The following is a 12789-nucleotide window of genomic DNA, read 5'->3' as shown; positions in this document are numbered from 1 at the left end:
CATTCGACCATAATAAATATCTCACTAATTTCCTCCCTTCCATACTCTATCCCTTTCTTGTATGTTTACTGATAAAATCTTATCTTATAAAAGCATTTGAGCACCCAGTGGGTCTCTTTGGTTTATACTTGCTAAAAGTCACAGGTGGTAGTAATTCCAAAGGAGAAGATATAAGCCAAGAGAAAGTTAGGGACAAGAACTCATGATGCTTGTGGTCCAGATGTGCAGTGTACAAGTGTTCTCCATCTAAAGAGATGCTATTTTTCAGCTAGGTATGAAGTCATTTAGGTGAGAACACACAGATGTGGAGATTTCAGGCCACAGCCAAGTCTGGATATAGCTGGAAAGGGCCCTTTTATAAACTTACAGCAGTGCCCGTGGTCTTCCCATTTACAGACAGAATTCTGAGCATGTAGATACACATTTCCCGGCACACACAACTGTGTGACTGCATTTGACATTCATTGAGGTTGCTTCTCCCTCTTCCTGCAATTCCACCCCAACTCTGAACTGCCACAACCCTTTCTGGGGAATGGGAGGTGTTCATTGTGCTCTGTGACTGCAGATTTGTGTGAAAAGATCAGGATGTAGGTGCATATGTGCGTGTAGCCAAGACTGCTCCTCTCTTAGTAAAGTTTCTGTCTAAAACTCTGGGTTTTGCAGTGTTTTTGTTTAAGTAAGGAAGGTCTTATGCAAAAGTACTATGAAAGCTAATGGTGGCTCTCTAAAGACCCCCTAGATAAATGGGCCTTTATCTGTGGCAGTGTTTCTCAAAGTATTGCCTAGAGTCTTTTGCTGTCAAGTTATCTTTTGGAGGATTGACATTTTCTTAGAAAAAAACAAAAACAATTTTCAGTATTTTGAAATTTAGATTATGCCTGATTTTTAACCAAAATCCCAATAAACTTTTCTGTTGTTGTTACACTCTTCAGTATTATGTAAGAACTACAAAGAATGGGCTCTATCAGTTCATCTTAGCTAATTTTTAAATTTAATTATTTATTGTTTATGCCTGGCTAAGCTTACACATTTTGAAGCTAATGAGAGAAGTAATGTGGAATTACTGCATTTTAAAATAACATTATAAATGCAAATAGTAAATAGTTATTTGGTACAAATTTGAAGTGGGAGTTCAAGGAGTCCGTTACCAATTGTGATATGTGATTTTCATAAGCTGCCAGAAAACAAAAGAACAAGCTTGATCATGTGTATGTAAGTTGGATTTTATTCGACTAGTGATCTCTTTGCCCTTGTGTTTTTTGTCTTGTCATATTTTTTGACTTTTTTTTTGAGGCAGGGTCTCTCTCTTTCACCTAGGCTGGAGTGCAATGGCACGATCACCTCCTTCCTGGGCCTGGTGATTCTTCCATCTTAGTCTCTCAAGAAGCTGGGACTGCAGAGGCATACTGCCATACCCAGTTTATTGTATTCATTCATTCATTCATTCATTCATTCAGAGATGAGGTCTCACTGTGTTGCCTGAGTTGGTCTTGAACCCCTGGGCTCAAGCAGTCTTCCCGCCTTGGCCTCCCATAGTGCAGGAATTACGGGCATGAACCACAGTTCCTAATCTGTCATGAAATTTTAATAAACATAAAATCTTCATAGTATTTGTGTTTTATTCAAAGTGCATTGTTCTTTTTGGCAAAGCACTTATGTTTTTCACTACAAAATTGGTTGGTTGTGTTATTGTTGGTTAGTTTTTCCACCACCAGAAAAAAGTGACCAAAGCAATAGAGGCATTATTCACAGTTCTACTTGTAGCAGGAACAAAAAGTAACTATATTGGTAATATGTTTGTCATTCCAGCTGTAAAGTTAACAGCTAGGATAGTGTTTGGAGAAACGCTATAAACTATTACTAAAAATACTTCACTGGAGAGTGCTTATTGAATGTCATGTAGCAAAATGTATGCAGTGTAAAGGAATAATTGCTATGTTGTGTGTTGTGAAGTTTGTTTTTAGATAAAACTTTTAATGTACATTGTAGGAAATGAGTTTTACATAAGTGTGGTACAAATATAGGAGAGAAACGACCTAATTTATTTTTAGTTCTTTTTAATCACTAAAAACTCATACTGCTGGAGAATGAATTTTTCCTCTTAGAAAATACTGCACTGTCCTGATTTCTTTACTTTCTTATTTTTGCTATTGAGTGGGACAAGTGTCTCATCGCATCTTCTTTTTCAAGTATGTCTTAGATGTTAGTAGCCCTTTGCTCCTCCATTAAACTTGGGGATCACCATGTCATATGCCGTTGCCAAAATAAATAAATAAGTACAAAGAAAGAAAGAAGACCAAACTAATAGGGTTTTTACAGGAGTTTCATTGAATGTATTGATGGCATTTCATCTACAGATTGGTCTGTTATTTTCCTCTTATTCCCAAACCATGATATAGAGTGATTTTCTTGATGATTTCCTATGCTTGATTTTTTTTTTTCCCCCCGAGCGATGTCTTTCAAGGTCATTGGTTTAGGGTGAATATCTCAGTTTCAACTTCTACTTTGCAATAGTTTGTGGTGTAATTATCTTTTTGAGACTTGGTGTGTAACTTCCAAATCTCTAGATTTCTGGTAAGAGTTCTTCCAGATGTGCCTTACCTTTTGCATTTGCTTCCCACCTAGGTTCATCTCCTGGCTCATTTGGTTTTATCCTGAGGTTTTCTTATGAGTTAAGAAACAATTTAAAAGTGTTACTATGTAGTTGTAATTTATCTAGCAATTAGCGTTTTCAGAGGAAGAGTTGTTTTCAATTATCTAAATCTTTTACATTATGGAAAATGTTATTCTTTTGAATTTTTAATTATTTTTTTCTTATTGAGTCTCTTTAATTTTAAACATTTGTCTTACATTTCATATTCACAACTTTAGTTTCTTCCACTCTGAACCTGTGCCACATTTTCATTTTTCTTCATATTTGGATCAAATATTTATGTGCAGCTTTTTATATTTTGTGGGTCTTCTAATGCTTTTTTCTTTTTTGTTTCTATTGTTATTAATATTAAAAGGTTACTGTGCCTTCACTATACCCTCAAGCTTACCTAAATATGTAATCGTATGTGTGATCTTTTTTATTTAAATTTTTATTTTTAATTGGTAAATAATATTTGTATATATTCATGGGGTACAATGCGATACGTTGATACATGTATACATTGTAGAATGGTTGTATAAAGCTAATTAACACATTTATTACCTCACATATTTATCTTCTTTTGTAGTTAGAACATGTAAAGTCTAATATTTTAGCAATTTTGAAATACATAACACATATTATTAACTACAGCCACTGTGCTGTGCGGTAGATCTTCAAAACTTGTTTCTCCAACTGAACTAAAACTCTGTCTCCTTTGGTCAGAATCTCCCCATTTCTCACTACCCTCACCTCCATCCTCTCGTAACCACCATCCTACTCTCTATAGCTATAGGAAAGTTTGACTTTTAGATTCCACATATAGATAAAATTATGTGGAAAAGAATGGACATTCTGCCATTTGCAGCAACATGGATGAATCTGGAGATCATCATGCTAAATGGTTACCCTTTTAAAGGGAGAATCTCCTTTATTCTCAGCTCCCTTTCCCCATTCCGATCTAGAGTGGTTGTCTGCTAAGCCTGCTCTCTAGCACCATCTTGTAATTACTACTGTCTGCACTCATTTTCCTTCATTTATTTTTCCCCTTTTTTTCAGCATTTTTAATTTTTTATTCTGAAGATGTGGGGTACAGTTCAGGGTTAGGTATACAAATGTTCATTACGCAGGTACCCTTGTTGATGAGGTATGTTCTCCCCACTGCAGCTTCCCCCTACTGCCAATCCCACTCCCCCCGCTGCAGTTTCCCCCTACCATCAATCCCACCACCACCACCCCTCCCCATCAGTTTCCCACTACTGCCAATCACATTTTCTGTTTCATGGTTTTTTCCCCATTGTCTTACTGGAGGATTGCTTCTGCTATAGTGGGAGTTAAAATTTCTGATTGGCTAAAATCTGAAAATGTTATTAATCTTTCTTAATACTTAATTGATAGTTTTCTCAAATTTTAGTAATATTCCAGGATCACAGTTACACTCATTTATGAAGCCATTGCTTCATGTATTTTAGGAGCTTTAGTCATGTTAATAGAGAATTCTGATGCTACTCTACTTCTCAGTCCTACAGAGGTGCCTTGTTCTCTGTAGAAATTTTTAGAAACTTTAAAAATATATATATTGTTGTTCTCCAATTTCACAATGATTTGTCTTGGTGTGGTCCTGTTTGCCTTCAGTGGACCCTTTTGATTGAAAGACTTTATGTCATTCATTTCTGGCAAATTTTCATCCCTTATTCTAGAACAGTTTACTTTTGGGTCTTCTCTTGGTCAGATATTTTATGACTAAGGTAGGTTTTACAGAATAGGATTATCAGCTGTCCTTTAGTTTTGACTTTTTTGCCTAGGTTCCGGAACTTAATAGAAGCAAATTCTAGAATAGTTAGAATATTTTTGTATAGCTTTAATTTTGCTCTTTGATTATTTATGAAGTGTTTTCTTGTTGTTGAGTGTTACAAAAATGTATCTAAATTGGCTCAGCATTAATGAGTGTGTATGTTTGTATGTGAGTTTGCCCTACAATAGGATGGAGTCCTGTCCAAGGTTAGTTCTCGCTTTGCACCCCTGAGCTGCCGGGATAGGCTCCAGCCACCTGTGACCCTGAAGTGGAATAAGTGGGTTAAAAAATGAATTAACTAAGGAATACAAATTATAGTAAAATACAAATTCATAAAGTATATGATAGTCATACAAATGCATGATGATAGGCGAAGCAGTGCAAACATGAGCCCCCCCATGTTTGTTACTATTTTTGAACTGCATGGGGATAAGAGGTATTTCTTAAAATTTTCTCATTGCGAACATTTATTCCTTGATTTAGCCATGACCATTATGACTGCCATCACTCACTCACTGATTTACCAAAAATTAAGTAAATAGTTATCTTACTTTTAAAAATTGGTATCTTTATGTATAATTCACATTTATTTTAATGTTCACTATTAGGAGTCTTGGGGTTCTTTATTTAGAAGTGCAGTGATATGTTTTGATCAGAAATTTGCTGGAGGAACTTAGCCCTTGCTTATATCAATCAGCCTATGGTAAAACTGGTTTTATTTTACATTTATTTGCTTAAAGTCACAGTTTCTAAGAACTTATCAGCAACATTAAGTGAGGATTCATTGTGTAAAGCTACAGTAACCAAAACAGCATGGTACTGGCATAAAAACAGACCCATATACTAGGATAGGAAAAAAAAATTTGTACACTATATATCTATAAGGGGTTAATATACAAAATATGTATGAAACCCAAACAGCTCACATAGAAGAAAACAACAATTTGGATAGTAATAAAGCAAATAACCTACTTAAAATGTGAACCAAGGACCTGAGTAGACATTTTTCAAAAGAAGATAATACAAATGGCCAACAGGTTATGAAACAATGCTCAACATCACAAATATTAGGGAAATGCAAATTAAAATCAAAGTGATACATCACCTCACACCTGTTAGAAAGGCCATTATCAAAAAGACAATAAATGTTGATGATCTTGTGAAAAAAAGAGAACCTTGCACATTGTTGGTGGGAGTATAAGTTAGTATTGCCATTATAGGAAACAGTATAAATGTTCTTCAAAAACTTTAAAATAGAGCGATCTTATACAACCTAACCAGAAAGAAATTGAAATCCTGAACAGACCAATAGCAAGTTATAAAATTAAATCAGTAATTTAAAAAACCTAGAATTCAAAAAAAGCCTAGTACCAGATACATTCATAGCCAATTTTTTTTTTTTTTTTGAGTTGGGGTCTCATTCCGTTGCCCATGCTAGAGTGCAGTAGCAAGCTCACGGCCACCCCAGCACCGATCTGCTGGGCTCAGGCGATCCTTCCGCCTCAGCCTTCCAAGTAACCAGAACTATTGGTGCAGCTTACCATACCTGGCTAATTTTTTGATTTATTGTAGGGATGAGGTCTCCCCAAGTTGCCCGGGCTGGTTTTGAACCTGTGGGCTCAGGCAGTCCCCTCACCTTGGCCTCCCAAAGGGCTGAGATTACAGGCTTGAGCCACTGCACACAACCATCAAATTCTACCAGACATACAAAGAAGAGTTGCTACCAGACTTACGGAAACTATTCCAAAAAGTCAAGGAGGAGGGACTTTTTGTATGAAACCAGTTTCATCCTGAAAATAATGTCTGGCAAGGACACAACAAGAAAATTATCAGTAGCCCCAATGAGCAGATGCAAAAATCCTCAACAAAATACTAGCAAACTGAATCTAGCAGTATACCAAAAAGATAACTTATGATCAAGTGAGTTTTATTCCTAGGATGCAAGAATTATTTAACATATGCAAATCAATGTGATTCACCAAATAAACAATTATAACAAAAGTCATATGATTATCTTAATAAACGCAGACAATGCATTCAGTAAAATCCAACTCTCATTCATGATAAAAACCCTCAACAAACTAGGCGTTGAAGGAGCCTACCTTAAAATAATAAGTGTCATGTATGAGAATCTCACAGCCAACAGCATACTGAATGAACAGAAGTTGAAAGCGTTCTCCCTAAGAACTGGAACAAAACAAGGATGTCCACTTTTCCACTGCTATTCAGCAACAAGGGGAGAACCCCTAAAAACAGATTTAGTTTTTTGGGACATGGTCTAGGCCCCTTGTAGTACTTCCCCTGCTAGGTAAGTGTTCTAAGGGAACCCCCATCAATATCAGTACACCAGTTAGTGTTGTGAGCAGCTATATTTGGCTTCAGTGAATTTTTTTTAGATATTCTTTCAACATGTTTGCCCATTTCATGATGGGTGATTTATGAGCACACCTGCCCACTGAGCACAGAGGGTTCAGCAGTTTTTGACCATGCCTCACCCTTCCTGTTCACTCCATCTTGTCCCGAGTGACTTTTTTTGTTTGTTTCTCTAGATGAAAAAAAAAATCCTCAAAGGGAAACATTTTGCCAGTGTGGAAGAGGTGAAACAAAAAACAGCAGAAGCACCAAAAGGCATCAAAATTGACCAGTTTAAAAACTGAACTGTAGAAAAAGCATCTCAGTAGGTGTATTGCATCAAATAGAGAGTACTTTGAAGGTAACAGAAGCTTAAACATGTAACAATTTTTTATAAATAAATCATTGGGCTTTTTTGGTCCTTCCTGTAGTACTGGAAATCCTAGCCAGAGGAATTAGGCAAGATAAAGAAAAGGCATCCAAATTGGAAAAGAGGAAGTCTTTTGATTGCTGACGATATGGTCCTTTATCTAGAAAACCCTAGAGATTCCCCCAAAAGTCTCCTAGACCTGATAAATGACTAGTAAAGTTTCAGGATACAAAATCAACATACAAAAATCAGTGGCATTTTTATACATCAGTAACATTCAACCTGAGAACCAAATCATAAACTCAGTCCCATTTACATTAGAGACACACACACACACACACACACACACACACACACATACACACACACACAAATGAAATTCCCAAGAATACATTTAACCAAGGTAGTGAAAGATCTCTGCAAGGAAAACTACAAAACGCTGATGAAAGAAATCATAGGTGATAGAAACAAATGGAAAAACATTTTATGCTCATGGATTGGATTATAGTTAAAATTACCATACTGCCCAAAGCTATCTAAAGATTCAGTGCAATTCTTACCAAATCACCAATGTCGATTTTCACAGAATTAGAAAAAAATAATTGTAAAATTCATGATGGAATAAAAAAAAGAGCCCAAATTGCCAAAGTATTCCTAACAAAAAGAGCAAAGGTGAAGGCATTGCATTACCTGACTTCATATTGTACTAGAAGGATATAGTAACCAAAACAGCTTGGCACTGGTACATAGCACACATAGATCAATGAAAAAGAATAGTGAATCCAGAAATTCAACCAGACTCCTACAACTAACTGATCTTCGACAAAGTCAACAAAAATAAACAATGGGTAGAGAACACCTATTCAATAAATAGTTCTGGAAAAACTGGCTAGCCATATGCAGAAGAATGGAACTGGACCCCCACCCACCCACCCCCACCTCTCACCACATACAAAAACAAATTAACTCAAGGTGGATTAAAGACTTAAATATAAGACCTCAAACTATAAAAATCCTAGAAGAAAACCCAGGAAAAGCTTTTCTGGAAATTGACCTAGCCAAATAATTTATAACTAAGACCTCAAAAGCAAATGCACCAGAAACAAAAATGGTCAAATGTGGCATAATTAAACTAAAGAACTTCTGCATGGCAAAAAAAACAATCAATACAGTAAACCAACAATCTGCAGGATGGGAGAACGTTTTTGCAAATTATGCATCCAGCAAAGGACGAATCAGAATCTGTAAGGAACTTTACAGGAAAAAACAATTCCATTAAAAAGTGGGCAAAGGACACAAATGGATACTTTTCAAAAGACATACAAGCAGCCAATAAATATATGAAAAAAAAATTGACATCACTAATCATCAGAGGAAAGCAAATCAAGACCAAAAGATACCATCTCACACCAGTCAGAATGGATATTATTAAAACGTTGAAAAGACCAAGCACAGTGGTTCACACCTGTAATCCCAGCACTGTGGGAGGCCCCGGAACCATAGATTGCCTGAGTCCAGAAGTTTGAGGCCTGCCTGGGCAGCATGGCAAGACCTCATCTAAACTATAAATTTAAAAATATCAGCTGGGTGTAGTGTCTATTAATGGATAAAATTTAAAATGTGATATATATTCCCAGTGGAGTGCTGTTTGGCTATAAGAAAAATGGAAATCTTGTTGTTTGCTACAACACAATAAAGCAGGTACAGAAAGGCAAATATCACATGATGTCATTTGTGGAATTTTAAAAAGTTGATTTCGTAAAAGCAGAGAGTAAAATGGTGGTTACCAGGGGCCAGGATGGTTAGGGATAGGGGCAGGCAAGATGTTGGTTAAAGGAAACAAAATTTGAATTAGATAGAAGGAGTAGTTTCAAGTGATTTGTTGGATAGCTTGGCGACTATAGTTAATGTAATAAATTGTATTCTTGAAAAATGCTAAGGAAGTGAATGTAAAGAGTTCTTACCATAAAAATACTATGTGATGCGTATACTAGTTAGCTAAATTTAATGCTTTCACGATGTATACATACTTCAAAACAGTATGTAATACCTGAAAACTGCATAGAATTTTGTGTGTTAGTTAAGTTTTTTACTAAAGGCAACACCTGTTAACAGTTTTTACTACCTTCAGTATTTGAAGTTAGCATTTTCATACCAATCTAAATATTAAGTTTGTTTGCTAGTTTAAATTACATAAAATACTACTCTTGTTATAATGTGTAAGTTTTATGAGTGACTAGCAAGCATTACCATTTTCTCTTGAGTTTTTTTGTTATTACATAGTTTTATATGAAATGCTTTTTCATTTGTATTATACATTTACTGTAGAATCCTAGGTTTTTATAACAGTTTTATAACATAAATTCCTTATGCAGTGCAGTTATGAGTCATCACATTTGCTGCATCTTGGTCTTTTGTTTTTACTCTAAATTGTGTTTATTTTGTTATCTTTTGTTTATTTGAATATGTTTATACGTTTCATGATTTCTCAACTCTGAAGTAATCATTATTTTCTCTCCAAATATTTTACACCAAGTAGAACTTTTATTTTTGTTAAACTTTCATAAAATATTTTTTATGGAACATTTTGCAAAAATAATTTGTCAGTATATATTGAGAACCAAGAAAATGTCTCTGTTTTGATCCTCTTCTTAGAAGACTTAAAGGGAAAAATACAGTTTGGTTTTTTGAAGTAAGCATATTCTTACTTTATCAGATGGTTTAAAATACTAAAAGTCAGGTAAAATATTTTTGGGTTTTCCAGATTATTGCTCGGTTGTAACAATTGTGGACCAGACAAATGTAAAGTTAACCTGCCTGCTCTTTAGTGGAAACTATGAAGCCCTTCCAAAAATTTATAAAAATGGAGATATTGTTCGCTTTCACAGACTAAAGGTATAATTCATGCTGTCTAGAACTTGTATTTGTTTGAAGAGTATTCTGTATTATTTACTGAAGCTAGTTAGCATTAATTATATGGTCGCTTTGTTATAACATGACATCAAGCTTCTCAAGAGATAAGGAGAAATGTATATAGTATCAGACTTCAAATAATTAACAGCGGAAGCGTCTTCATTTGAACAAATCACTCCTTCCTTCCCCAGAAATGATTAACTACTACATGCCAAGATTTAGACCATTCTGTCTTCTCATTCTAAACATATATTGATGCTGTAAAAGTTTACCTATAGAGTTTGATAAAAAACAATTGTTTTTTAATTTTTTCTAAGCCTTAGATCCACAAGAAAAAGTGTATATGAGGACTAGGAGAGTATATTATTCTTTCTTGTTTGTTGTATTAATTCAAGAACAATCAAAACATTGAAGTAATAAGGATAAAATCAAATTAAGTTTGTCTTCATGTATGAGAAATGTGTTAAAATATGAATGGGTACTTTTAAAATTATGGTTGCAGTTAAATAATTAAATGGAAGAGAGCCTTTATTATGAAGGTAGAACTATTAAGTAGCATTTTTTAAAAATTAGAATTTTAGAACTTAAGAATACAAACTTATTTTTTCAAAATGGTTATCTTTTTTGCTGTAATATTTCTTCTTTTTTTGTTCAGTGTAGTTATTGAAATTGCTACATGATGCTTTGGATAAGTTTTAAATACTTTAATATTTTCAGTCCCTTAGATTTTAAATATTTCTGTTTCTTCATCTTTTCCTCTGTTACATGGGTTTCCATGTAACCTCTCCATTACCTTGATTGTCTTTTTCTTCTGATGCTTCAGTTTAACTCTGTCCCTCATGGTCAGTCTGGTGCCCATAAATGAGAACAATATTCTTATGTGTTCTATTCTTAGAAACAGTGGAAGTTACCTCTTTTGAGCTATTAATGCTATTTCCTTTAGAATAGAAGGATATTGAGCATATTTATATGAAGATAAGAGAAATAGAAATATTATTAGCTGGGAACAGTGGCCCACACTTTAATCCAAGTGCTTTGGGAGGCTGGAGTGGGAGGATAACTGGAACCTGAGAGTTCGAGATTAGCTTGGGCAACATAGCAAGACCGTATTTCTATAAAAACTAAAAAAATAGCCAGGCATAGTAGCATGCTTCTGAAATCCTGGCTACTTGGGAGGATTATGTGAACCTGGGATTCCCAGATTTCAGTGAGCTATGATTGCTCTACTGTACTCCAGCCTGGATGACAGAGTGGAAAAAAGAAATATTATCATTACAGCAATAGAACAGGTTTATTCAAGCATCAAGAAATTATTTTCACACACTGTTGTTTCCTATAGTATTTGTATTCAATTCAAACAATATATTCTCCTCTCTTAATGTTTTCAGTTCTTGTTAATGTTTAATAGAAGGGTTTTTAAAATAACAAGTAGATAGACATTTCATCATTCAAAGTATAGCCATACTCATATAGCTAGCTCTCTAGAAATCATTATACTCCCATCCAGGGAAGTCATTAACGTGCTCCCTGCCCCAGGAAGCATGGTTTGAACTGCATGAGTACACTAATATGCAGATTTTTCTCAATAAATATTGGAAAACCTTTTGGAGATTTGTAACAATTAAAAATCTTGCACACGAACTGCATAGCATAGAAATATCGAAAAATTAAGAATAAAGTATGTCATGAATGTATAAAATATATGTCAGTACTAGTCTGTTTTATCATTTACTCACATAAAATATACACAAATCTATTATACAGATTTACAATGTATGCACACAAACCAAACATGGCTGCATTCACACTTCAGAGAAATGTAAATAAATGTAAAGATGCAATATTAAATCATAAATGTATAGTAGTATCTGTCGTACATACTGTACTATTGCAATAATTTCTTAGCCATCTCTTTTGTAATATATTACTTACAGCTATAAATTTTGTAGGCACTGCTTTAGTTGGATCCAACAATGTTTAATATATTATAACTTCATTACCCTTCAGTTCAATATATATTCTAATTTCCATATTGATTTCTTCTCTGACTTACTTATTGTTTATAAATATGTTTTTGATATTTACTTGGGTTATTTTATAGTTAGCTTTTTATTGCATTGTATACTATGGTCAGAGAACATCCTCTGAAATGTACAGTATTTTGAAATTTGTGGATGCTTGCTTACTTTATATTATAACATCGGTTAGTGTTGATAAATGTTCCATGAGCATTTGAAATGAACTATATTTTGTTTGTCCTTATGCTGTATAAGTAAAAGTCAGATCATGTTTGTTAATTGTGTTCATACTGCCTGTAGCCTTTGTTTGTCTACTTATTTTATCAACTATTGAAATGCGTGTTTTAGAAACACTGTAACATAATTTTTTATCTTAGTTCTGTTTATTTTGTTTTATAATTTGAGGCAGTGCTAATGGGTTTAGACTTACCTATTTAATTTTATTTTATGTTATATGTATTTTGAGATTACTGTATAGATTTGGGTAAAATAGGGACATATTTTATATAAAGGAAAAATGAATGAATCCATGGCTAGCATATCTGCATGTAATTAATGCTAAAGAATGATATTTGAGCCAAAGAGACTTGCTTGCAACTTAAAACTTGATAGGAAGTGGTAAAAAATATAGGAAATGATGAAAAAATGTGTAAAGTGAAAAGGCATTGTTCTTATTTCTTTCCATAATTTCATTAGCAGACAGGTGACT

General features: G+C 34.3%; 1 protein-coding gene across 3 annotated transcripts in view; it reads left to right on the top strand.

Moving 5' to 3' along the window:
• The window catches only part of POT1 (protection of telomeres 1), a 111541-nt gene that overhangs the window by 58152 nt on the left and 40600 nt on the right, over nucleotides 1-12789 (top strand). For 2 of the 3 annotated variants that reach the window (XM_008071199.2, XM_008071201.1), the window contains exon 5: nucleotides 9914-10044. The exons of the other annotated variant lie outside the window; for it this stretch is intronic. In XM_008071199.2, coding sequence (XP_008069390.1) covers nucleotides 9914-10044 — 131 coding nt within the window. The remainder of the gene's footprint in view (nucleotides 1-9913; nucleotides 10045-12789) is intronic. 3 annotated transcript variants of the gene reach the window in all.

Source organism: Carlito syrichta, unplaced genomic scaffold (assembly GCF_000164805.1).
Source record: "Carlito syrichta isolate Samal-C Ts95f unplaced genomic scaffold, Tarsius_syrichta-2.0.1 Scaffold314163, whole genome shotgun sequence".
NCBI lineage: Eukaryota > Metazoa > Chordata > Mammalia > Primates > Tarsiidae > Carlito > Carlito syrichta.
The sequence above is the reverse complement of the archived record's forward strand: the minus strand, read 5'-3'. Positions and strand labels throughout refer to the sequence as shown.